Source organism: Gasterosteus aculeatus, chromosome 2 (assembly GCF_964276395.1).
Source record: "Gasterosteus aculeatus chromosome 2, fGasAcu3.hap1.1, whole genome shotgun sequence".
Lineage (NCBI taxonomy): Eukaryota > Metazoa > Chordata > Actinopteri > Perciformes > Gasterosteidae > Gasterosteus > Gasterosteus aculeatus.
In genome coordinates this window covers 6,470,612-6,494,013 of record NC_135689.1, presented here as the reverse complement: position 1 = coordinate 6,494,013, position 23,402 = coordinate 6,470,612, and the positions used below count along the sequence as shown (strand labels likewise).

General features: G+C 44.5%; 5 protein-coding genes across 6 annotated transcripts; 2 read left to right on the top strand and 3 right to left on the bottom strand.

Moving 5' to 3' along the window:
• Positions 1 to 128: 128 nt before the first annotated feature.
• On the bottom strand, positions 129 to 3,517 carry LOC120829934 (tubulin alpha-1C chain). Its single transcript, XM_040194555.2, has 4 exons — positions 2,457 to 3,517; positions 1,512 to 1,734; positions 1,278 to 1,426; positions 129 to 1,179 (listed from the first exon to the last, which is right to left on the bottom strand). The coding sequence occupies exons 1-4, from the start codon at positions 2,457 to 2,459 to the stop codon at positions 205 to 207; spliced, it is 1,350 nt and encodes a 449-aa protein (XP_040050489.2). The 5' UTR covers positions 2,460 to 3,517; the 3' UTR covers positions 129 to 204.
• A 1,635-nt stretch (positions 3,518 to 5,152) lies between these two features.
• Positions 5,153 to 8,096, top strand: LOC120829933 (tubulin alpha chain). Its single transcript, XM_040194553.2, has 4 exons — positions 5,153 to 5,331; positions 6,197 to 6,419; positions 6,502 to 6,650; positions 6,749 to 8,096. The coding sequence occupies exons 1-4, from the start codon at positions 5,329 to 5,331 to the stop codon at positions 7,727 to 7,729; spliced, it is 1,356 nt and encodes a 451-aa protein (XP_040050487.2). The 5' UTR covers positions 5,153 to 5,328; the 3' UTR covers positions 7,730 to 8,096.
• A 1,157-nt stretch (positions 8,097 to 9,253) lies between these two features.
• Positions 9,254 to 12,032, bottom strand: LOC120829935 (tubulin alpha chain). Its single transcript, XM_040194557.2, has 4 exons — positions 11,877 to 12,032; positions 10,840 to 11,062; positions 10,606 to 10,754; positions 9,254 to 10,507 (listed from the first exon to the last, which is right to left on the bottom strand). Exons 1-4 carry the CDS (start codon positions 11,877 to 11,879, stop codon positions 9,527 to 9,529), a joined length of 1,356 nt encoding a protein of 451 aa, XP_040050491.1. The 5' UTR covers positions 11,880 to 12,032; the 3' UTR covers positions 9,254 to 9,526.
• A 2,156-nt stretch (positions 12,033 to 14,188) lies between these two features.
• On the top strand, positions 14,189 to 17,394 carry LOC120829932 (tubulin alpha chain). 2 transcript variants are annotated; one of them, XM_078089024.1, is made up of 5 exons: positions 14,190 to 14,379; positions 14,635 to 14,798; positions 15,740 to 15,962; positions 16,045 to 16,193; positions 16,292 to 17,394. In XM_078089024.1, the coding sequence occupies exons 2-5, from the start codon at positions 14,796 to 14,798 to the stop codon at positions 17,270 to 17,272; spliced, it is 1,356 nt and encodes a 451-aa protein (XP_077945150.1). In that variant the 5' UTR covers positions 14,190 to 14,379; positions 14,635 to 14,795; the 3' UTR covers positions 17,273 to 17,394. The 2 variants fall into 2 exon arrangements, with proteins under 2 accessions (XP_040050486.1, XP_077945150.1); XM_040194552.2 differs by having other exon boundaries at positions 14,189 to 14,798.
• Positions 17,395 to 17,573: 179 nt separating this feature from the next.
• Positions 17,574 to 23,032, bottom strand: pmelb (premelanosome protein b). Its single transcript, XM_040194546.2, has 12 exons — positions 22,715 to 23,032; positions 21,599 to 21,694; positions 21,328 to 21,474; positions 20,779 to 20,907; positions 20,417 to 20,578; positions 19,996 to 20,328; positions 19,507 to 19,731; positions 18,886 to 19,023; positions 18,680 to 18,782; positions 18,393 to 18,598; positions 18,219 to 18,309; positions 17,574 to 17,990 (listed from the first exon to the last, which is right to left on the bottom strand). Exons 1-12 carry the CDS (start codon positions 22,770 to 22,772, stop codon positions 17,831 to 17,833), a joined length of 1,848 nt encoding a protein of 615 aa, XP_040050480.2. The 5' UTR covers positions 22,773 to 23,032; the 3' UTR covers positions 17,574 to 17,830.
• Between the last annotated feature and the right edge of the window lie 370 nt (positions 23,033 to 23,402).

The window sequence follows — 23,402 nt, the reverse complement described above, 5'->3', positions numbered from 1 at the left end:
CTGTTGACCGAAGTGACAAAAACGAGAAAGATCTGGTTAAAACCATAGAAATCAGTCACCACCAAATAGGTATAACCTATTGATAAATTACTTATTTTCGGACTAAATAGTGTATTAAAGACAAAACATTTTTTCCACGTGAAGAGTCTTTATTTTTTTTACAGTAAAATGCAACAGATTACGGCTCAGTAGCAGAATGCATGTTTAATATTCCTCTCCCTCTTCCTCACCGTCAATAGAGTCAGCTCCGACCTCCTCATAATCCTTCTCCAGAGCTGCCATGTCCTCTCTGGCCTCTGAGAACTCTCCCTCCTCCATTCCCTCCCCCACGTACCAGTGAACAAAGGCCCGCTTGGCGTACATCAGGTCAAACTTGTGGTCAAGCCGAGCCCAGGCCTCTGCAATAGCAGTGGTGTTGCTCAGCATGCACACAGCCCTCTGGACCTTGGCCAGATCTCCACCAGGAACTACAGTGGGAGGCTGGTAGTTGATGCCCACCTTAAAACCAGTGGGGCACCAGTCCACAAACTGGATGGAGCGCTTGGTTTTGATGGTGGCAATGGCAGCATTCACATCCTTGGGAACCACGTCACCACGATACAAAAGGCAGCAGGCCATGTATTTGCCGTGGCGAGGGTCACATTTTACCAATTGATTCGCTGGTTCAAAGCAGGCATTTGTAATTTCTGACACCGTTAGCTGCTCGTGGTAAGCCTTCTCAGCAGAGATGACGGGGGCATAGGTGGCCAGAGGGAAGTGGATACGGGGATATGGTACCAAGTTGGTCTGGAACTCTGTCAGATCAACATTGAGGGCGCCATCAAAGCGAAGAGAAGCAGTGATGGAGGACACGATCTGACTGATCAACCTGTTCAGGTTGGTGTAGGAGGGACGCTCGATATCAAGGTTCCTACGACAGATATCGTAGATGGCCTCGTTATCGACCATGAAGGCACAGTCAGAGTGCTCCAGGGTGGTGTGGGTGGTCAGGATGGCGTTGTAGGGCTCCACCACAGCGGTGGACACCTGGGGAGCTGGGTAGATGGAGAACTCCAGCTTGGACTTCTTGCCGTAGTCGACAGAGAGACGCTCCATCAGCAGAGAGGTGAAGCCGGAGCCGGTGCCGCCTCCGAAGCTGTGGAACACCAGGAAGCCCTGAAGGCCGGTGCACTGGTCCGACTGTGGGAGGAGAGGGAGAGACGGCGATCACACATGAGACATAGTAATGTGATTTAACTTGAATACAAGAATGCATCCTCAGATATCATGTTACCCACCAGCTTGCGGATCCTGTCCAGCACAATGTCGATGATCTCTTTGCCGATGGTGTAGTGTCCACGGGCATAATTGTTGGCAGCGTCCTCCTTACCAGTGATCAGCTGCTCGGGGTGGAACAGCTGGCGGTAAGTCCCACTGCGCACCTCATCTGAAGAGACAAAATGACTGAATTAGGTGTTGTTTCCCTTTTAAGTGGCCTAAGTTCATTTTCAGCCAGACGTGATGACACTTACCGATGACGGTGGGCTCCAGGTCCACAAAAACAGCTCTCGGGACGTGCTTTCCAGCTCCGGTCTCACTGAAGAAGGTGTTGAAGGAGTCGTCTCCTCCTCCGATGGTTTTGTCACTGGGCATCTGTCCGTCCGGCTGGATCCCATGTTCCAGGCAGTAAAGCTCCCAGCAGGCGTTGCCAATCTGGACACCGGCCTGACCGACGTGGATGGAGATACACTCGCGCTGCGGAGAGAATAAAATATGTTTTTTAAAAGGAACTACAATTAATTAAGAACACAGCTTGCAAAAAACTGCTCTTAGATAAAATATTTTTGAGAAGGATCAAGGGCTGTTTTGTTAAAAAAAAAAAAAAAAACACCAGATTATCAATGCTAGAGTCACCTGATGGCATTGGCACTCAATAAAAAAAAGATTCTTTCTAAAGAAACGATTAAAGGAACCAGAGACCATTTTGAACATTTTCACCGTCATCATTTTGTGGTGAATATCTTCAAACACAGATGTAGTTAGTGAGATCATTGCAAAAGCAGTTGGCTCTCACGGCATTTTGTGACTAAACATAAAAGACTTCAGAGTGAATAGGGTTGGTTTGAAAGGCCTGTGGTTGCAAATACATAAAAGGCCTGAAGAGGACTGATGTTTCAGGCTGAAAGACCGTTGAGCACCACTAACCGGGTCAATGTACAGACATGAAAGCAGGAAACTGGCACCATTTTGATGCGGGCCGAGCCCTTCTAAAAAATTACACGAAATGTAACGCCTATTTAAGACTTCGTTTGGTTGTCGCAATACATACAATAATATATAAAGTTACTACCTTAACGTTGATAACTGGTTAGGCAAGGTTGCCACGTGATGACAAACTTCGACAGCGTTACGTTAACTTTAAGTTAAATAAAAAAACACGAGCACCAAAGTAAAGCATATAATGCGTTTATACTCACCATGTTTTCCAAGATTCTGTGCAAAAATCCTACGATATCAGATTTGGAAGAGGACAAAGGAAAAGTTAACTCTCACAGCAAGGGCGTTATGTGTCCAGTGTGAGAAGTAACTGTCGTTTTTTCACTGGGAGGGGTTATTTATACCTTCTTATCCGGTGGAGAAAAAAAAGATGAATCCGATTGGTCGAAAGTCACATGGCCCCATTTCCTATTGGTTAAATTGAACATTCATATGCGGCATGAAGTACGCAGTAGACATGTCTAGTTGCACCATTGATTATATTTTGCAGGGTCGCAATGGCCAGAGTAGGTCATTGGCTCACGATTAACATCAACGCCCACCGGCTTTTTTTGCCCAGTAGCTTTATTGTCTCATTCGTGTCAATCAAACTAACCGCTAATCCCGTTACTGTGGTTGTACGCATGGTCTATTTTTAATCACGTTCGGTGCATTAAATGTGACTTTGATTAAACAAGCAGAACAAACTAAGCCTACGAATCGCATAGTGGTAAATGTTGTACCGACCCGATTTAAACAAAAGGGGCTAGCGTCCAGGCTTAACAAGCTAGCGAGCTACTAGCCATGAATCAGCATCTAATGGACCGTTAACCCCGTCCTCACATCGCCTCTACTAGATAACTAAACATTGATCTCTGTCAATGGATAACGTTAGTCTAGCTTTGGGTGTCTGCACCCGTTTTGTGTTTATCTCCCCGATGAAGAGTGTACACACATCCATGGATAAAATAATTAACTGTTAAAAAGACCACAATTGAGACAAGTGTTAGCATTAGCTTAAGTTACCCCCCCCCGCCACCGGACCCTTCCACCTGCTTCGCTGCCGAAGCTATTTAGTTATTAACGGCAAACTAACGGCTGTATTAGTAACAGCGGGGAAGCAAAAACGAATGTAAAAAAAAAGTAATCTTCATCATCATGATCCATCTAACCCTGCCACTGTACATAACGGTATAAATAACACAAGGAGGAGAAGCTGTTAATTGTTAAGGAATATGAAAACAAGTTGGGCCCTCTCGTGCCCCACAAGCCCAATCAACGCAGCCTGGTGTTCGTCATCAAGACTCTAGACGAGAAGTGGACGTAGAGCGTGTGACGTCACCCGCTACGTTGAGGACCACGGTTATGACTTCGTCGCCGTGTTGAAACGCAGCCTCTCGCCATCTTTTTGTATCTGATGAGCGGAAGCCATGTTTAGAGCTCCATGGCACTATTTTCTCGATTTTAATAAAAACCAAACAGTCTTATAGAGCTTTTTTTTATGGCTGGTAAGCATCAAGTAAAAAAACAACAGGTTTGATGAACATTCCTTCTGTTAGCTCGATTAATAGTAAATGTGTGATATTGTTTCACAAACAACCATTTTGAATAGAATTTCAATTACTTAAGAAATATGTCACGTTTTGACATCTCGTCTGAATTTTCAACACTTAACCAACACTTTTTTTGTCGCTCATATTGTTTACTCAATATTTATTTAATTATAAATAATTCAGGCCTTTTTTTCTCCATTTCAAATTAACAGAGCGTTTTCAGTTCTGGAATTGGGCCCCATTTATAGTGTAGTTTATAGTTAAGTACCACTGATGAAATCAATTTCACTGCAAAAGTATTGGTTGAGAGGCATATCGCTTGGATATCTTAAAATTTACAGCAAAATATCCTGCATGCCTGGATGGCATAGAGGAAAGTAATAAAATGCTTTGTAACCTGGATGAACTCACACCTTAAATTCAAACTAGAATGTTTTGGGGCCTTTCTGTGTGGAGTCTGCATGTTCTCTCCGGCTTCCTCCCACAGTGCAAAGACATGCGCTGGGGATCAGGTTAATTGGTGACTCTAAATTGCCCGTAGGTGTGTGGATGTGGGTATGGTTGTTTGACTCTGTGTTAGCCCTGTGATCGGCTGGCGACCAATCTAAGGTGTACCATGTCTCTCGCCCGAAAGCTTTAGGTTTAATCATCTCACCATAACCATATATAATAAATGTTCAGTCATTTGTTTCCATATAATTGAGGATATTTTAATGTAATGCAAATGTTATTTGCACTGTGCTTTACAATAAGGCAACGGTTTAGACAGTTTACTTTTGTAAAAGTACAAAAGTATTAAAATACCCTCGAAATATCAAAAGTAATGCTACCCACTATGCAGGATGATTAATTTCAAAATAAATTATACAGTGTATTTGATCGGAATAAGTGATTGTTCACACGGCAATTGGTACTGGTCAACTAATTATTGTATAAATGAGAATCCAATATTGGCGCATTTGAAGAAATACAGAAAGTTTGACTAGATGGATTGAAGATATTTAATGAGACCCAATAATACATTGATTGAGGAGCATTCAAGCAAGCCTTTTCCAGCAGCATTTAACCCAGATACACATTCAAATCTTTTACCAGAGTTTTCAACACTTAACATCAGATCTGGATCATATGTTATATTTCTACACAGGAATATTTAACAGGAAACAGGACCTTTCTCCCCATATAAGTACGGACATACTAAAAATTTCGCGAATCCACATCCCGCTATTCGGTCCCACAACAAGATAGACCTGCAATTGGGCTACCAGACTCCACGGCCCCAGAAACCACAATACTCGGGACGTGTTCAGAGTCCTCGTGTCTCCGTTTGACAACCTTTTGTTCTGGTTGTGGTTGTGAAACAGTTACTGCGGCAGAAGGAGGAGTTTGTATTCCGGGTGCACTTCCCCTGTTCTCCTGCAGGGGCAGGTCGAGTACATGGGCGCTGTGCATCTGCGAATCTGCATCAAACACCGCACCCTTCAGACACAAACGCTGCTCTGTCTTGTCTCATTACATTGCATAATATCGACGAGCCGTCATGGTAAGTAATATTTGACGAAAAAAAATTCTGTTTCTGTTTTCATGTTTCGGTTCAAATTATTTTTTAGAGTCGGCGATTTTCGTTCACCCGTTCGTTCCTTTACTGAAGAGCATCGTGGATGTATACAGCTTTATTTTTAATATGGCTGCTATTAGACAAATACAAATGTTGGTGAATCGCATGCTTAATAGAAATTTAGCCAATTTGAGACGACCAATCTTCTCCCCACATATCTCCTTAATCAGCTTGATTAGCTTCACAGCAATGCGTGCAATAGTCTGTAATCCTGATTTAAAGAAGCCTTTATGGCTTTTTTATGATTCGAATTCAGAGCACCTTGTTCTAGAGAAGATGTTATATTCAATTATACCACTGAATAATCAAAACCACATTCCTTTATTAATATGACATAGATGTATTTAAAATGGGAACAACACCTGTGTTCATTATTCATCTACGAATGTGAGCGTTCTATTCCCAGAGGAGGATGTGAATGTGGCTGTTTAAAGGGACAGCACAGAGAAACATGTGCCGACCTACATAATCATCGCCCCAGGAGTAATTATGCAGCAAACACAATCTTATTTGGCAGATGAGAAAAACAAAAATCACATTATGGACTGAGCCTCAGGCACACGCACTACAACCGCCGCAAACACCTCTAATGCAAAGTGAAAGTAAATAATTGAAACCGTCTCTGCACTGCCATTTTAGAGTTGATTTAAAGTCTATTTGACAAAATCAAATACATATGTTACTCTTCTTTTTAACGAGTATAAAGACTTGTTGAAAGAATATTATTTAAGAAGGTGCTGAGATCAGTGGAAATCTATACTAAAATCTTTCCTCTTTCCTCGCTACACAGCGCGAGTGTATCTCCATCCACGTTGGTCAGGCCGGTGTCCAGATCGGCAACGCCTGCTGGGAGCTTTACTGCCTGGAACATGGGATCCAGCCGGACGGACAGATGCCCAGTGACAAGACTCTCGGAGGAGGAGACGACTCCTTCAACACCTTCTTCAGTGAGACCGGAGCTGGAAAGCACGTCCCGAGAGCTGTTTTTGTGGACCTGGAGCCCACCGTCATCGGTAAGTGTCATCACTTCCGGCTGAACATTAACATTGGCCACTTAAAGGGGAAACACCTAATTCAGTCATTTTGTCTCTTCAGATGAGGTGCGCAGTGGGACTTACCGCCAGCTGTTCCACCCTGAGCAGCTGATCACTGGTAAGGAGGACGCTGCCAACAATTATGCCCGTGGACACTACACCATCGGCAAAGAGATCATCGACATTGTGCTGGACAGGATCCGCAAGCTGGTGGGTAACATGATATCTGAGGATGCATTCTTGTATTCAAGTTAAATCACATTACTATGTCTCATGTGTGATCGCCGTCTCTCCCTCTCCTCCCACAGTCGGACCAGTGCACCGGCCTTCAGGGCTTCCTGGTGTTCCACAGCTTCGGAGGCGGCACCGGCTCCGGCTTCACCTCTCTGCTGATGGAGCGTCTCTCTGTCGACTACGGCAAGAAGTCCAAGCTGGAGTTCTCCATCTACCCAGCTCCCCAGGTGTCCACCGCTGTGGTGGAGCCCTACAACGCCATCCTGACCACCCACACCACCCTGGAGCACTCTGACTGTGCCTTCATGGTCGATAACGAGGCTATCTACGATATCTGTCGTAGGAACCTCGATATCGAGCGTCCCTCCTACACCAACCTGAACAGGTTGATCAGTCAGATTGTGTCCTCCATCACTGCTTCTCTTCGCTTTGATGGCGCCCTCAATGTTGATCTGACAGAGTTCCAGACCAACTTGGTACCATATCCCCGTATCCACTTCCCTCTGGCCACCTATGCCCCCGTCATCTCTGCTGAGAAGGCTTACCACGAGCAGCTAACGGTGTCAGAAATCACCAATGCCTGCTTTGAACCAGCCAACCAGATGGTAAAATGTGACCCTCGCCACGGCAAATACATGGCCTGCTGCCTTCTGTTCCGTGGTGACGTGGTTCCCAAAGATGTGAATGCTGCCATTGCCACCATCAAAACCAAGCGCTCCATCCAGTTTGTGGACTGGTGCCCCACTGGTTTCAAGGTGGGCATCAACTACCAGCCTCCCACTGTAGTTCCTGGTGGAGATCTGGCCAAGGTCCAGAGGGCTGTGTGCATGCTGAGCAACACCACTGCTATTGCAGAGGCCTGGGCTCGGCTTGACCACAAGTTTGACCTGATGTACGCCAAGCGGGCCTTTGTTCACTGGTACGTGGGGGAGGGAATGGAGGAGGGAGAGTTCTCAGAAGCCAGAGAGGACATGGCAGCTCTGGAGAAGGATTATGAGGAGGTCGGAGTCGACTCCATTGAGGGCGAGGGAGAGGAAGAGGGAGAGGAATATTAAACGGCAATAAATGACGCTTGGACAGGAAAGAAATTGATTTAATTAGTCCTTAGTTACATTCCAAAAGACAGTTAATTACTACATTGGCTGTTCAGAATAAACCTCCACAAAATTCACTTTGGGATTTTAATTTAATGTGATAGGAAATGTCAAAGAGAACATAAGGTTGTTAGGTTAGAGTTGACTCCTTCACCGGTGAGGAAAAGGGTGTATTAAATGGGACAAAAAACACTATTTAAAAGGAACTAATTGCTTAAGGCATTCCGAAATAAATGTTTATCAAATCTATTTTTGGTTTTTCGGCTAAGTGATGCAAGAAAAATGTCAGTTTGGCTCTGTTCCAAAATAAATATCCTGTAAATGAAAATTTCTATGTTGTTTCTCATTTATTTTTTTGTTATTCAATAAAATAACCTTTAGTTGGTATATATGGTTAATGTGATCCGATAAGGACATTTATTTTACAAATTGCTGAATATAGTGTAGCCACAGTGGTAACACTCTTTAGTGTGTAGTATATGCTACGGTCAGCATCTGGGCAGGATCTTTATTTGGAAAGAAAATTAGGCTCTCAAGTTCATATAAACCTACAAATTTAACGTGCCCCATTCTAAAATTCAGCGTTTGATCTGTAAAAGTTTCACTGATATATAAGTCTTTTAACTTCAAGTCAACCTTTTTTGTCTTTATATCATTAGATATGTTTTGCTTATTGCTACCGAGGTCTTTCTTCATCCTAATGATGATTAAGATATAATATTAAAATGGTGCACACTGTATTGGCAAACAGTTTGTTTAGTAAATGCTCACTTGTCCAACTTTATTACTTCAGGGACATTGAACGCCTTAACTTTTACTTATGTAAAAATATTAAAAATAAAAAAGTTCTTGTGTTTTTTTATCAGAAATCACAAAACAGTTTTAAATGTAAGTCAGTGATCAGCTGTTTTTATACTGAAGGCCATCCAGCCTAAATTCAACAGTAAACACACTTTCACCCTGATGCAAGTTCACATGCTATAAAATCATAAGACCACTTATGCTTTATAAGTTTCGTCTCAATAGTTGAGAGTAGGCTAATTGCTTTATTGCTGTGTGGTAATACAAAGAAGTGTTAAAACAATACAGGGAGATTAAGATTGTTTCTATGTGGAACCAAGTCCTCGTAATTTGCGCTAGTCAGTCAGTCAGGTTGTTTATAACAAAGCTCAAATGCCTATTATTTTTTGGGGAATAACCAAATATCGGCAGCGCCATGAAAAATACGTCTATATTTTAGGTTTTAGGTCTTTGTCTTGACACTTAAAGAAGCTGCTTATATTTTTTAGAGGATGAAACACTATCTATCTTTCTTTCATCTTACAAATCATTTACTTGCTACTTAGCACAATCATTTTCACACATATCAATATTAATAATTATTATAAGCTTTCAATCAAACATTCAATGTATAATTGGGTACAAGTAAACAAGTAAAAGTTGTGTTTCATTTTTCTAGAGAGAAAGAAAGGACACAGACAACTGTATGTTGCATGGAATTTATTTAGAGCATAGTGAAAATGGCATATTCTGGATAGCTTAGTCTGAAAAGCCCAACTCTCCTCTAACTCTGAGCAATTGTCTCCTGTTTGAATAGAGCTATTAGTTCCTTTTAATACTCGTCTTCCTCACTGTTAAAAGAGTAAACTCCAACCTATCAACCTAATTCTGGTTTCTCTTTGACAAACCTCTCTGTTGGAATGTATTTACGGTTGATTTGGAGCAACTTTTTCCTGTTTAAGCATTTTTTAGTCCCTTTTAATATTCCTCTCCCTCTTCCTCTCCCTCGCCCTCAATGGAGTCGACTCCGACCTCCTCATAATCCTTCTCCAGAGCTGCCATGTCCTCTCTGGCCTCTGAGAACTCTCCCTCCTCCATTCCCTCCCCCACGTACCAGTGAACAAAGGCCCGCTTGGCGTACATCAGGTCAAACTTGTGGTCAAGCCGAGCCCAAGCCTCTGCAATAGCAGTGGTGTTGCTCAGCATGCACACAGCCCTCTGGACCTTGGCCAGATCTCCACCAGGAACTACAGTGGGAGGCTGGTAGTTGATGCCCACCTTAAAACCAGTGGGGCACCAGTCCACAAACTGGATAGAGCGCTTGGTTTTGATGGTGGCAATGGCAGCGTTCACATCTTTGGGAACCACGTCGCCACGGAACAGAAGGCAGCAAGCCATGTATTTGCCGTGGCGAGGGTCACATTTTACCAATTGATTCGCTGGCTCGAAGCAGGAATTGGTGATTTCTGACACTGACAGCTGCTCGTGGTAAGCCTTCTCAGCAGAGATGACGGGGGCATAGGTGGCCAGAGGGAAGTGGATACGGGGATATGGTACCAAGTTGGTCTGGAACTCTGTCAGATCAACATTGAGGGCGCCATCAAAGCGAAGAGAAGCAGTGATGGAGGACACGATCTGACCAATTAGCCTATTCAGGTTGGTGTAGGAGGGACGCTCGATATCGAGGTTCCTACGACAGATATCGTAGATGGCCTCGTTATCGACCATGAAGGCACAGTCAGAGTGCTCCAGGGTGGTGTGGGTGGTCAGGATGGCGTTGTAGGGCTCCACCACAGCGGTGGACACCTGGGGAGCTGGGTAGATGGAGAACTCCAGCTTGGACTTCTTGCCGTAGTCGACAGAGAGACGCTCCATCAGCAGAGAGGTGAAGCCGGAGCCGGTGCCGCCTCCGAAGCTGTGGAACACCAGGAAGCCCTGAAGGCCGGTGCACTGGTCCGACTGTGGGAGGAGAGGGAGAGACGGCGATCACACATGAGACATAGTAATGTGATTTAACTTGAATACAAGAATGCATCCTCAGATATCATGATACCCACCAGCTTGCGGATCCTGTCCAGCACAATGTCGATGATCTCTTTGCCGATGGTGTAGTGTCCACGGGCATAATTGTTGGCAGCGTCCTCCTTACCAGTGATCAGCTGCTCAGGGTGGAACAGCTGGCGGTAAGTCCCACTGCGCACCTCATCTGAAGAGAAAAAATGACTGAATTAGGTGTTGTTTCCCTTTTAAGTGGCCTAAGTTCATTTTCAGCCAGACGTGATGACACTTACCGATGACGGTGGGTTCCAGGTCCACAAAAACAGCTCTCGGGACGTGCTTTCCAGCTCCGGTCTCACTGAAGAAGGTGTTGAAGGAGTCGTCTCCTCCTCCGATGGTTTTGTCACTAGGCATCTGTCCGTCCGGCTGGATCCCATGTTCCAGGCAGTAAAGCTCCCAGCAGGCGTTGCCGATCTGGACACCGGCCTGACCGACGTGGATGGAGATACACTCACGCTGTGGAGAGAAAAAACAAGATTAGTTGTTTACCTGAAAGTGTTCCAAAACTAAAAAAATATGTTCATTCATAAAATGAAAATGCTTTTACATTTTCAACTATTCAAAATAAATTTTAAATCAATTAGCATTTTTTGAGAAACGGTATTAAAATCCTTTAAGAACATAATTCTAATATGATACCTAAAACCTAATATTAATCAACTCACACCATAAACCGTTAAACTTACATTTTGAGGGATGTTCTCGGAAAAATATCTAACCAAAATATTTCAAAACAACAGCAAATAAAGCTCCCATTTCCGACCGTAGACAACCAATGACAACCAGCCTGATGCTTTAATGCCTCGCGCCCTGCTGACAGGGCACTTAATCCAGTCGTTTCCGGGGCGTGGGACGTCTGGAGAGGAGCATCCTCCCGCTGGGTAACGTTGCCCTGTAATCAGGGACTACGGGTCTACTGCTTACCGGTGATAAACGAGAACAAAACACCGCATAGAGGAGCTAATTGGACCGAAGGCTTCGTTATTCATTTCGTCCATATAACTGATGGAAATCTCTTTTGTTCAATCTGCCCGTCTCGTGACGTCATCTGTGTCTCCATCCTTAGTAGTTCTGCCTTAGCGTCTCGTATTAAATGGTGTATTAAACCGCTAATGACACGTTTAAATTGAATATTTTAAGAAAGTTACGTTAAACTTTGTATGATATCTCAAGGTGATTCACATTTTTCTATCAATCTTAACGCTCCTCCCACCTCGCGTCAATAAAAACAGCCGAAAAATTAGTCTCTTTAGATGTAAAACGTTCTTACCATTTTGACGAAGGGGTTGAAGCTCCGCGAAAAATCTCACAGTTCGACAGTTATGGGGCCGATGTAAGAGATAATGGCCTTCATGAATGGACAGCGGTTTATGTACAAGTGCAGCACCGGCGTCGGCGGCTTCTGCGACGCCATTGGTCAATGGCCTGTCAGTCTGGCACATCCAAGCCACCCGCGGCTTCCTATTGGATGAGAGTCTCTCTCGCTGCACGGACCGCCCCCCGGGCCGCACCCGAATCACTACATCATCACTTATTGTGCAGCACCCATGGAGCCTCTGAAGAAAAATCATCCCTCCATTTCATCATGCTGGTAACACACAAGCCCAGTTTCACATGCATTAAACAGAACATTCATATGACCACATTATAAACGAATGCCGAATAATATTAGCTTGTTGTAGAATACAAAAGATAAGATATGTGTGTGCATGTTTATAATAGACCAGTATGCAATTTGGGAGAATATTACGTTGTTGTTGACTTATCACATTGGTTGTTTATATTATCTTTGTAAGCATCATACTGCACATGCTTGATGGCAGAATGAATCAGTCAAGGAGTCAGGTGATCCAAAACATGAATATTAACTGCATCTTGGCAAATTATTTAAATCTTGCACAATATTGAGATACTGGTACAGTGTATTATTATTATCTCTCTGCCTGATGACAACATCGAGAAATATGCATCAGCAGTTCATGCAAAATGGCATAAGTACTTTGACCCATGTTTCCAGGTACAAAAAAAGTCCAAATTGCTGCCTTTTGGTATATTTTGATAAAGGCCTATCAGTAAATTATTCCATATATTTTTTTTGAACGTGATGGCTGTCGCTTTTGTTAAACAGTGGTAACAGTTTATTTTTCCTTTGGATTTTTATTCTTATTTTTTTTTCAGTTACAGTGAAAAGAGGTCAAACTGCACTGCCAGAGATGAGGGACATGTAGGCCATTGAGATCCACAGACGCCCAACCCCCAGCCCCCCTCCTAAGATTTAACCGTTGCTAGGGACTGAATAACGTGGTTGCCTGGATACAGCCTAGTATTCACATAGACCGCCTTTATCTGGAAGTCACGTGTTCCAGCTTAAATGGCAGCCTTAACGAGCTGCAGTGCAGCTGCCACTGTGGGGGATTTGAGGCCCGTCAGCCATCTTTTTTTCCAAAAATCTTTTAGCCTGATGACGTGTGTCTGGAAGCAAACACGATTTGTCTCCCCCTTCTCCTAAAACTCAGGACAAAATAAATAAATAGGGCGTTGCCCATGCAAACTCAAGATGTATGGCATCAATGTGAGTAAGCTCTTTTGTTCACACACATCAAGGCAGTTCTTTCTGGTGTGCGTAACAGCTCTGATTGGCAACACATTGTTCTTCTGTGGACCTAAAGAAAAGACAAGAAAGCTAACTGGGAGTTGAGCCGCTCAGCTGAACAGTTGTTTTGTACCGCTTTGAATGTGAGGTCCATTAAAATAAACAACTGAGAGATGCAAACTCAAGAGAAGCTGATCTTCTCGGTCACAGTGAAATCTAAAAGGTTTTCCATCTTTTTGGGGAATATGTTGAAGACCACTAATCAACCTTCTTTTTTTATCACATTAAGTTATTGTCTGATATGTGGCACCTTTACGTTTTGGGCATTTGCCATTGTTGTCCTGTATCATACCAGCCAAATTCAGACATTCTCAAAGTCCCTGACCACCAGCTTATTTTACCAATGTTTTAACTTTAAGTAAGTTATTTTGAATGTCCGCTGTCACTTTGTTGTCATACTTCCTCTTTGCAGGATGCTGGTTGCATGCTATGAAGGACCACTCCCATCTCTCTAGCTCCCATCCTCCCTCTCTCCTCTTGGTTTGCAGCTGCTCGGACCCTCCCGGTTTCACAGCTGCCGTGGAGGAGGAGGAGCGGGATGGGGAGTGGGGAATGTTCCCTCAAGAAGTCCTGGCTACGAGCCGTGGCTGCTTCTCATCTTTCATCCCCCTGCAGTTGTCATTGAGTACACCAACCACAAAAACTGATTTTAGATTCCAGACACTCAATTCCCTGCTGAATATACAACAATAACTTCCACCTAATGGTGGCTGATCACACAGTCACACTGTGAGCCTGGACACACATGTGCATAAGGTCTTCAGTGCGACCATTATGTCACATAAACTGCAATTAAGGCCATTTCATTTCCTCAAAGAGGAAGCACGACACAAAGTCAGTGCAGCTGAATGGCGCACAGAGGGACACGTTGACACGGTGTCACGTGATCAGCCCACTGAATGACATCATTGCAGAGAAACTGGAACAAAGGGGGGGGGGGGGGGTCGGTGAGCTGGCATGTCGGACAGATACAAGCATGGATGCCCAGCTGATATGTGCTCAAGTGGAATGGAAGCATCTTGTGCAGCAGATGTCTTGAGGGATTTTGCATTAATTATAATGCATGGGGTGTGGAACTGTAAGAACAGTCGGACAATTTGCTTTAATTCACCAGGATCTGGTGAGCTTTGTCTTGATTCGGAGTTTTCCTCTTCGCAGATGTCCTTGATCACTCCTCTGCCAACACATTGCCTCTGCATGCATAATAAATTGGCTTTGTTTGAACTGGCCCTTTATCCATGAGAATTTGCTTTAACTTATCCACACAAAAATATAGGGAAATAGGGAAACAACTATATATTTTATAAAACAGATAAAGACAAGGCGCCGTGGCATTACCAAATAGACCAAATCCTTTTTTGTCCACAATGCACAGAGGCAGATCCCCCTCCCTGCACGGGGGCTATAAATCGGGTAGCACCGCCCTCCCAGTCAGCAGTTGTTGCATCGACCCCGTTGGGTACAATACGCAACGCAAACCACGACGGTTTTTAAAAGCCCCTTTCTTCGTTTTTCTCCTTCTGTTCCTGAACAAAAATGGTAAGTTGACTTTTCTGTCTGTCTGTCTGAAGCAGTTGAGGTGCACTTTAATGGAGGCTGGTGTTTCCAAAGGGTCTCCATCTCTCGACGACCCTCTCCAATTGAACAATCGGGCCGATTTTTACGAGCTAAATTTAAAAGCAAGCGGACAAATTCTTTTTTTGGGGGGGTTGAAAGTGACCATTACGATGTGGCTGTTCATTGATGCACGGAGTGATTGTCCCCGTGTGGAGATGAGAACAATGCACCCACTGTCCGCATTAAGACGCGCAGGTAGATGAATCTGGTGATGTTTATCTATATATTTATATTATTGTCGAGTTTATCGCGTGACTACATTCAAAATCGAACAACCTGCAAATGCCCTACCCTGTCTGGGGGGCGGGCGGGGGGGGGGGGGGGGGGGGGGATCGGTGGGCATCGATTAGATCCGATTAAAATCATTCATTTTCACTTTAGACATGATTGTAAAATAAATCCACATTCAATTGATTTGATACAAATTGCTATTTTTTTGGCTAATATGCAAATAAAATGCGAAATGTTGAGATTTTGCGTCCTGAAAACGAAAGAGCAAGTGGAATATTTCCAGCCGTTGATGGGAAGAGCAAATTCATTTGCATTTGTGCTTATGCTTGCAAATGAGGAAGAGTGTCGGGTGAAAAAGACAAGAGGACAAAAAGGGCTGCAGGAAAGAGGAGAGCCTCGGTGGAGGGGCCTGTCGGGCATTTCTGTGCCCTGCAGATTGTGGTGCAGGGAGGTGCCTCCTGCTGCACTGCCTCAGGAAGGTGGAGCGACTGAATTATCACAATGTTGAGAAGCATTTATATTGCAATTATTGTGGTAGAATGAATGTAAAAACTAGCAGCACCAGAATGTCATTAAACATGAACGTTAAAGGATAACAGACATTATAACAGATATAATGTTTCTCTCCGCAGCGCGAGTGTATCTCCATCCACGTCGGCCAGGCCGGTGTCCAGATTGGCAACGCCTGCTGGGAGCTTTACTGCCTGGAACATGGGATCCAGCCGGACGGACAGATGCCCAGTGACAAGACTCTCGGAGGAGGAGACGACTCCTTCAACACCTTCTTCAGTGAGACCGGAGCTGGAAAGCACGTCCCGAGAGCTGTTTTTGTGGACCTGGAGCCCACAGTCATCGGTAAGTGTCATCACTTCCGGCTGAAAATGAACTTAGGCCACTTAAAAGGGAAACACCTAATTCAGTCATTTTGTCTCTTCAGATGAGGTGCGCAGTGGCACTTACCGCCAGCTGTTCCACCCTGAGCAGCTGATCACTGGTAAGGAGGACGCTGCCAACAATTATGCCCGTGGACACTACACCATCGGCAAAGAGATCATCGACATTGTGCTGGACAGGATCCGCAAGCTGGTGGGTATCATGATATCTGAGGATGCATTCTTGTATTCAAGTTAAATCACATTACTATGTCTCATGTGTGATCGCCGTCTCTCCCTCTCCTCCCACAGTCGGACCAGTGCACCGGCCTTCAGGGCTTCCTGGTGTTCCACAGCTTCGGAGGCGGCACCGGCTCCGGCTTCACCTCTCTGCTGATGGAGCGTCTCTCTGTCGACTACGGCAAGAAGTCCAAGCTGGAGTTCTCCATCTACCCAGCTCCCCAGGTGTCCACCGCTGTGGTGGAGCCCTACAACGCCATCCTGACCACCCACACCACCCTGGAGCACTCTGACTGTGCCTTCATGGTCGATAACGAGGCCATCTACGATATCTGTCGTAGGAACCTCGATATCGAGCGTCCCTCCTACACCAACCTGAACAGGTTAATCAGTCAGATCGTGTCCTCCATCACTGCTTCTCTTCGCTTTGATGGCGCCCTCAATGTTGATCTGACAGAGTTCCAGACCAACTTGGTACCATATCCCCGTATCCACTTCCCTCTGGCCACCTATGCCCCCGTCATCTCTGCTGAGAAGGCTTACCACGAGCAGCTGTCAGTGTCAGAAATCACCAATTCCTGCTTCGAGCCAGCAAATCAATTGGTAAAATGTGACCCTCGCCACGGCAAATACATGGCCTGCTGCCTTCTGTTCCGTGGTGACGTGGTTCCCAAAGATGTGAACGCTGCCATTGCCACCATCAAAACCAAGCGCTCCATCCAGTTTGTGGACTGGTGCCCCACTGGTTTCAAGGTGGGCATCAACTACCAGCCTCCCACTGTAGTTCCTGGTGGAGATCTGGCCAAGGTCCAGAGGGCTGTGTGCATGCTGAGCAACACCACTGCTATTGCAGAGGCCTGGGCTCGGCTTGACCACAAGTTTGACCTGATGTACGCCAAGCGGGCCTTTGTTCACTGGTACGTGGGGGAGGGAATGGAGGAGGGAGAGTTCTCAGAGGCCAGAGAGGACATGGCAGCTCTGGAGAAGGATTATGAGGAGGTCGGAGTCGACTCCATTGAGGGGGAGGGAGAGGAAGAGGGAGAGGAATATTAAAAGGGACAGAAAGGCCCAGAAACAGGAAATTATTTATGACAATGTGTTCTTGAATGCAACCTGAAATGTTTGTTGATTAACACGTTGGCTCTGTTCTAAATAAAACTCCTGTGACATGCAAATATGTTTGTGTTTTTATTAATTTAACCAAAATGTGGAAATACAGGGTTTTGAGCTGTCTAATAGGAGGAGTGGGCTGAGCAGTCAAGGAGCTACCTAACTCCTATATCAGTTAATGTATTGTCTTCTTATCGTTATTATCAAGGTCCCATGAATCGGACGGAAAATACAACTGCACAACTGTTTTGAGGAAGGTTTATTGGAAAACATTAAAATTCAATTTTGTCCAAATTAAAGTGTACACGTTTACTACCAAACGTTAAAGTACAAAAGATAAGAGCATGTCTTAGTTACAGGAGGTTTTGATCAAAAACCCAAATATTAGACACATATGAGTTTTTGTTTTCGCTAGAAAATATGTAATAAAAAAGTAAAAAAAGACATCTCTGGTGAAAAAAACTTGCAAATCAGAAGTTTCTTGTTTTGTAGCATCCTGGCTTACACCGGTCTGTCCTGCAGCAGAGGGCAGTTGTCCACAGCCTCTTGTCTGTTCAGAATCTTTCCGAACATAGAGCCTCCAGAAGGGAAGTGAGCCCGGCTGTCCTGCAGGTCTGCAGCAAGCAGGTCTTCCTTTAGAGGACGGTAGGACATGAAGCGCCTGTTGAGTGAAGCAAACAATCCAGACAGTTGCAGATTTCAGGGACAAAACTCAGAATGTTTTAAACAAAGTAAACAGTGTATATATATACTGTACTGTACTGTATATATATATATATATATACATATATAGACGATTACCAAACCTTACTTTGAGGCAGACGCATGAGATTGTGCTGTGATGTGTAGAAAATTGACATCCCTTTATTGCTAGTAAAGCAGTCCTTACCTATAAGAATATGCCACCATTCCTATTGCTAGAACAAGAACCAGGACACCCAACACCATGCCGATGGTGCCAGGAGAGGACAGACGTGAACCTGGAACAAGGATCACACCGTCAGCAGGCCGGGATAAAGTAGAAGAGCACTGGACTGCTGCATGGTGGGTAAGTTGCGGATACCTATGTCGATGTTGACCCTGGCACTGGTTACAGCTAAACTGACGTCGTTGGCCATGGACACGTTGATGCAATAGACCCCGGAGTCATTGAAGAAGTGACGCAAAATCAGCTTGCAATCAATGGAGGGCTCCACCATGTTGCATTTTGTGTGTATCGGCCTCAAGCACTCTGCATCCAGAATCATGCTGCACACCTCTTTTGGAAGGCTGCAGGAAGGAGATGGTGCAGTGAGTAAACAACACGATGCTTTTGAAGGACTGTTTGATAAAGTGCAGTGTAGCTTTCACCTTCCCTGGCAGGTCACAGTGACATCCAAAACATTTCTCTTCGTGTCCGGTGCTGCCATCACAGCGTTGTCCATTTTTACGATCTCTACTTTTTCAATGCCCTCTGAAAACAACGACAAGAGGTCACTGACAGCCACTTCAAAAGGGTTTCATTGTTTCCATTTAGCAGGTGCCGTCGAACATGTCGCCGACGAGAGGCAACTCACCACACACTTCGATGCCTGTGGAGAAGGAGCCATAGCGGTAAATCACGCAGTCGTCGTCGGACGGTGCATCTTCAGCATCCCTCTTAGCAACGACTGCCGCTGGAGCGCGGCCCGTCAGGGTCACTGCAGGCTTCGCACCTGGAGGAAGTAAACGGTACGTCACCTGTAACCACGAAAGTCACTAAACACATTCGAATGTGCACATTTAATAAACATGACTCTGAAATGGGCCATTCTGCGTAGTGAGTTTGAATAATTTTTTTTATTAGTAACATTTTGCACGAGCTTTAACTTTTGCGTGTGTGTGTTTTGAAGAACCATGAATAAACCAAAATAGATTAACTGACCTGTATACCATCATTAAGCGTTTAAATAAGAATACAACTGATAAAGCCGAGCAGATCGGGTCATTCTCAGAGCCCATCGTGTTTCATTACAGCGACAGTGTGTTTGAAGCTTTACATCACATTTACATTTAAGGAAATTGCTCTGACTCATTCCGGTCAGCTGGTACCAAATGTTTGCGTTTCTGTTGTTGAACACGCTACATGTTGGGATCAAACCCGTTACCTTCTGGTAAACCTTTACTCTTAATGATGTACAACTATTCAAAGAGCTGACCTGTTTGTGCCTCCTGGTCAGCTGGCATTTTGTTGACGCGATTGACGAGGGAGGGAGTCTCGGCCACCGCGGCCGCTTCCCGGGCCGACTGAGCGTTGGGCGCGGTGGAGGCCTCGTCCTCAGCGTTGTCCTCCTCTGTGTCCGAAGGAGCCGAGTTGACAGTCAGACCAGTGGCCTTGGTTGAGACCAGAATGGGGACAGCAGACGCCAGAGCAGCAGCTTTCACTGCACGCGGGAAAAGGACCGCAGAGTTACTTCTTTGTTTCCACAACACACGTGAAGCCGAGGCAACAATACTGGGAACATTGTTTAGCTTCTCAGGAAAATATTGGATATTTGAGAAGATATTTACAACAGCTGAGCTCGGCTTAAAGCCTGTAGGCAAACGTCTGGCCTGCCTCTGTCTAAAGGCCGTACCGAACCAATCGACTCCTCTGATGCTCATTAATCAACATGCTACATGTTGCTTGTTTAACACCTGTTCTTTACCTGTGGGGCCCTTGTGAGTGGTTGGACCCGGGGCCTCTGTCGGGGTGTCGACTGGCGGGTCGCAGGCCTTATCCGGGATCACCGCCTGGATCACCACCTGCGGCTTGAACGAGCCCGAGTTGATGTAAGTGTGCGTGACGCTCAGCTCTCTGGATATCAGGGCTCCGCTGTCATCCCCAAAGTCCCAGTTGAAGGTGATGTCCGCGTTGCCGAGGTACTGGCTGGGGTCGTGGAGGGTGACGGTGAAGGCGATCGCCCTGTTCTGGATGAAGCGCATGTCCTCGGCCACGATGTCGTTGACTTGGTCCAGGGAGACAGCGAAGGGGATTTGATCTGAGGAGAATACTCTTTCGGTCACTATGTTACGCACGGGGATGCGGAATGTTTTGCCTTTTTTTTATCCCCTCCCCCTATAACCAACCGGTGATGGAGAACTGAGTGGAGGCATAGCCCAGGGGAATGAACCTCTCTTTGCTGCGGTAGTGGTAGATAACGATGTCCATGGTGTAGGAGCCCAGTGGGATGTCATCGGTGTCGATGGTCAGGGAGGAGGAGGAGTCGTCTGCCACCTGCCAGTACTGACCTGCCCAACGAGCATCAACGGGGCACGTGAGAAACACTTTGTTCACTACAAGTATCCGTTTTGTTTGCCTGTTCATCCAACAACATTAGGCTAAAATAAGAAAAGGACAAATGTGGTGATGTAATGGGATCATATGTTAATGCTCGTAATCTAATCCTGGCTCGTGGTTCAGGTCATGGGCCTCGAGAAACTCCACTCACTCCAGGTCTTCCAGACGAAAACGTAGGCTGGCTTCTTGTCCTTCTTAATTGGTGTCCCATCGGGGAACACAGCCTCCCAGTCTGTGTCCTGAGTTGGGTATACTGGCTCCGACTGGTGGTACTTTGTTCCTGCAGCGGAAGCAAGAGTGGTTTTAGAAGAGTCTGCAGGCATGCAAGCAGCTGCTTGAGGCCGCTTAGTCTTTGAGCTACATGCTAATGTGCATTCAAACGCTCACAATGACAAAGCTAAAACGTAGCCGTTTGGTAGCTGTGTTCAAACTCATGTTCATGGCGATCACAATCTTCACCATCTTTTTGCTACCGCACCAAACACACAAAGCAACCAGGAATTTTACTGTTATAATCATCCTGAGAGGGACGTCTGAACGAATCTTACCACGGTCGTTGAGATATTTCCTCAAATAACACACAGGTTCAATAAGCTTTTATTACAACCAGCACTTGTTTAGGTATCTCATTGAGCCCAATCGATGTCCTAATGCAGTAACATGTGTGTACGTGTAGCATTTCACCATGTGTGTGTGTTACCGTTGACTGTGGAGTCTTCGGCCCAAACAACGTCTCCATTAGGCTGCACCTTCTGGTTGTGAGGGAACTCCAAGTCGATGGTGAAAGTCACTTTGGCTCCAGTCAGAGTCGGTGAGTCGTTCCCCACATTGAAAGTCACTTTTCCCCCTGGACGAAGAAAAACATCTATGAGTTTTTCTTTCTTTTCTTTTTAGAAGTATCAAGTAATTAGAAGTGTGTAAAAATTGTTGATGACAATGTCATAATATGTAGCATCCAACATATCATCTACCTTTCCAGGAGTCTTTGTATCGCGGGTCTCCATCTTTCCAGATTGGAAACATCTTATTGTTCCACGACGGGTAACGAATGAAGCGGTTTCTGGGCTCTGAAACAGCAAAAATGAATATTCAATGCAAAATGTGAACACTGCGCCTTGCACACGTATTGTTTTCAATCTTTTCACGGAAATAACTGTTTATTTATATTATTATTTAGTAGGGGAAATAGGGGGCTAATGCTGACTTCATGGATTTGACAAAAGGTAAGAGAGGGTTAAATTCCCCACCATGAGACCTTGAGTATGTAAATCTCTCATCCCTTCAATCCCTCTCATGTGAGGCTCAGCTGAGTCGGGGCAGGATTTCTACCACGGATCAACAATGTCACACGGCAGAATTAAAAATATATATATAATTAGAAATTCAATGTGTATTATTCATAAACGTTGTGGTTTCACTTCATGAATTCCCTGCAGGCATCACAGGAATATCGAAGTGTTTTCGTCTGTGATTTAATTATTATAATAACCCAAAACTCTTTTAATTCACACCCAACGTGCCAAATGCTTGAAGTCCTGTTTGAAAGAATGTTGAATTTAACCTGTTTAAATTAAGATTAAAAGGATTAAGGTAAATCATCTGTTCTTTGCTTTACAAAGGTCACATTCTGTGTCTTTCATGCGTGGTTGAATAAAGGAGGTCATGGGGGAAAAAAACATGAAACGGGACCTTGAACTCAGATCTATGAATTAAAAGTTGAAAATTGGGTTTATCTTAATGAAAGGAAAGATAAATTAGAGCGTAAAATTAAGCTCATTTAAACGTAAATTGTAAAATTGTAAATTATAAGGACTTTTGATGCTTTAACTCAATGTGCATACTAGTGCTTACATACATGGCATTTCAGAAGCATATTTTTTACTTATAAATACGTTTTTTATATTGCAATATTGACACTTGTACAAAAGTAAAGGATTTGAATATTGTACTATTGAACTAAGTTTGTAAGACTCTCAGTCACAGAGCCAACATCTCTTTCAATTGCTTAAAATAGTCCAAATAATCCCAAAAATAGTCCCTCTGAACTAGTTCATTATGAGGATAGAAGATATATTTTCTCTACTTACTCGCCGCAGTGTGTGAGGCCAAGGCCAGCAGCACCAAGAGCACCACGAATGTCCCCATCTTCAGCGGTCCTCCTCTGTATGAAAAATCCCTTTAGTGAGCACCAGACAGCAGAAACCAGCCTTTATAAACTGTGTGATGCTCGACTTCGCTCAGATTATTAGTAGAGAAACGCCTCCTGGCTCACAAAGCCCCGTGGACCTCCTCAAATCAGATTTTAGGGGCGTCTGTATTGCTTTTTTAAAGTTTGTATTTAAAGTTAAAAGCCTGTCTTGCGGATTAAATTTCAGAATACTGTGGAGAAAGGAGCCCATAATCACACAAGAAGGGTTGAATTTCATTTTTCTTTTCGTTGCATTCAACAGATTGGGTCACAAGACATGCTCGAGTGTGCACAAACCAATCAAAAGAGATGAAAAATAAGCATCCTGATGAAGCTGTGCTGAGTGATATCAATATATTTTGGTGGAATGTAGCGTTGCTTATATTCCGCTTAATATTTTAAATATATACCACTTCCTACTTCTAACCCACTATATTTGAGAGAGGAAATCACTACGTGGTTTTATTTTATTACAACTGCAATCAATTTCAATACCAAATAAATGATTCAATCATAAAATATGATAAACCGGCATAGATTAAATTACCCAGCAGTGGGAAAGTGGTTTAAATTACAAACATTGAAAT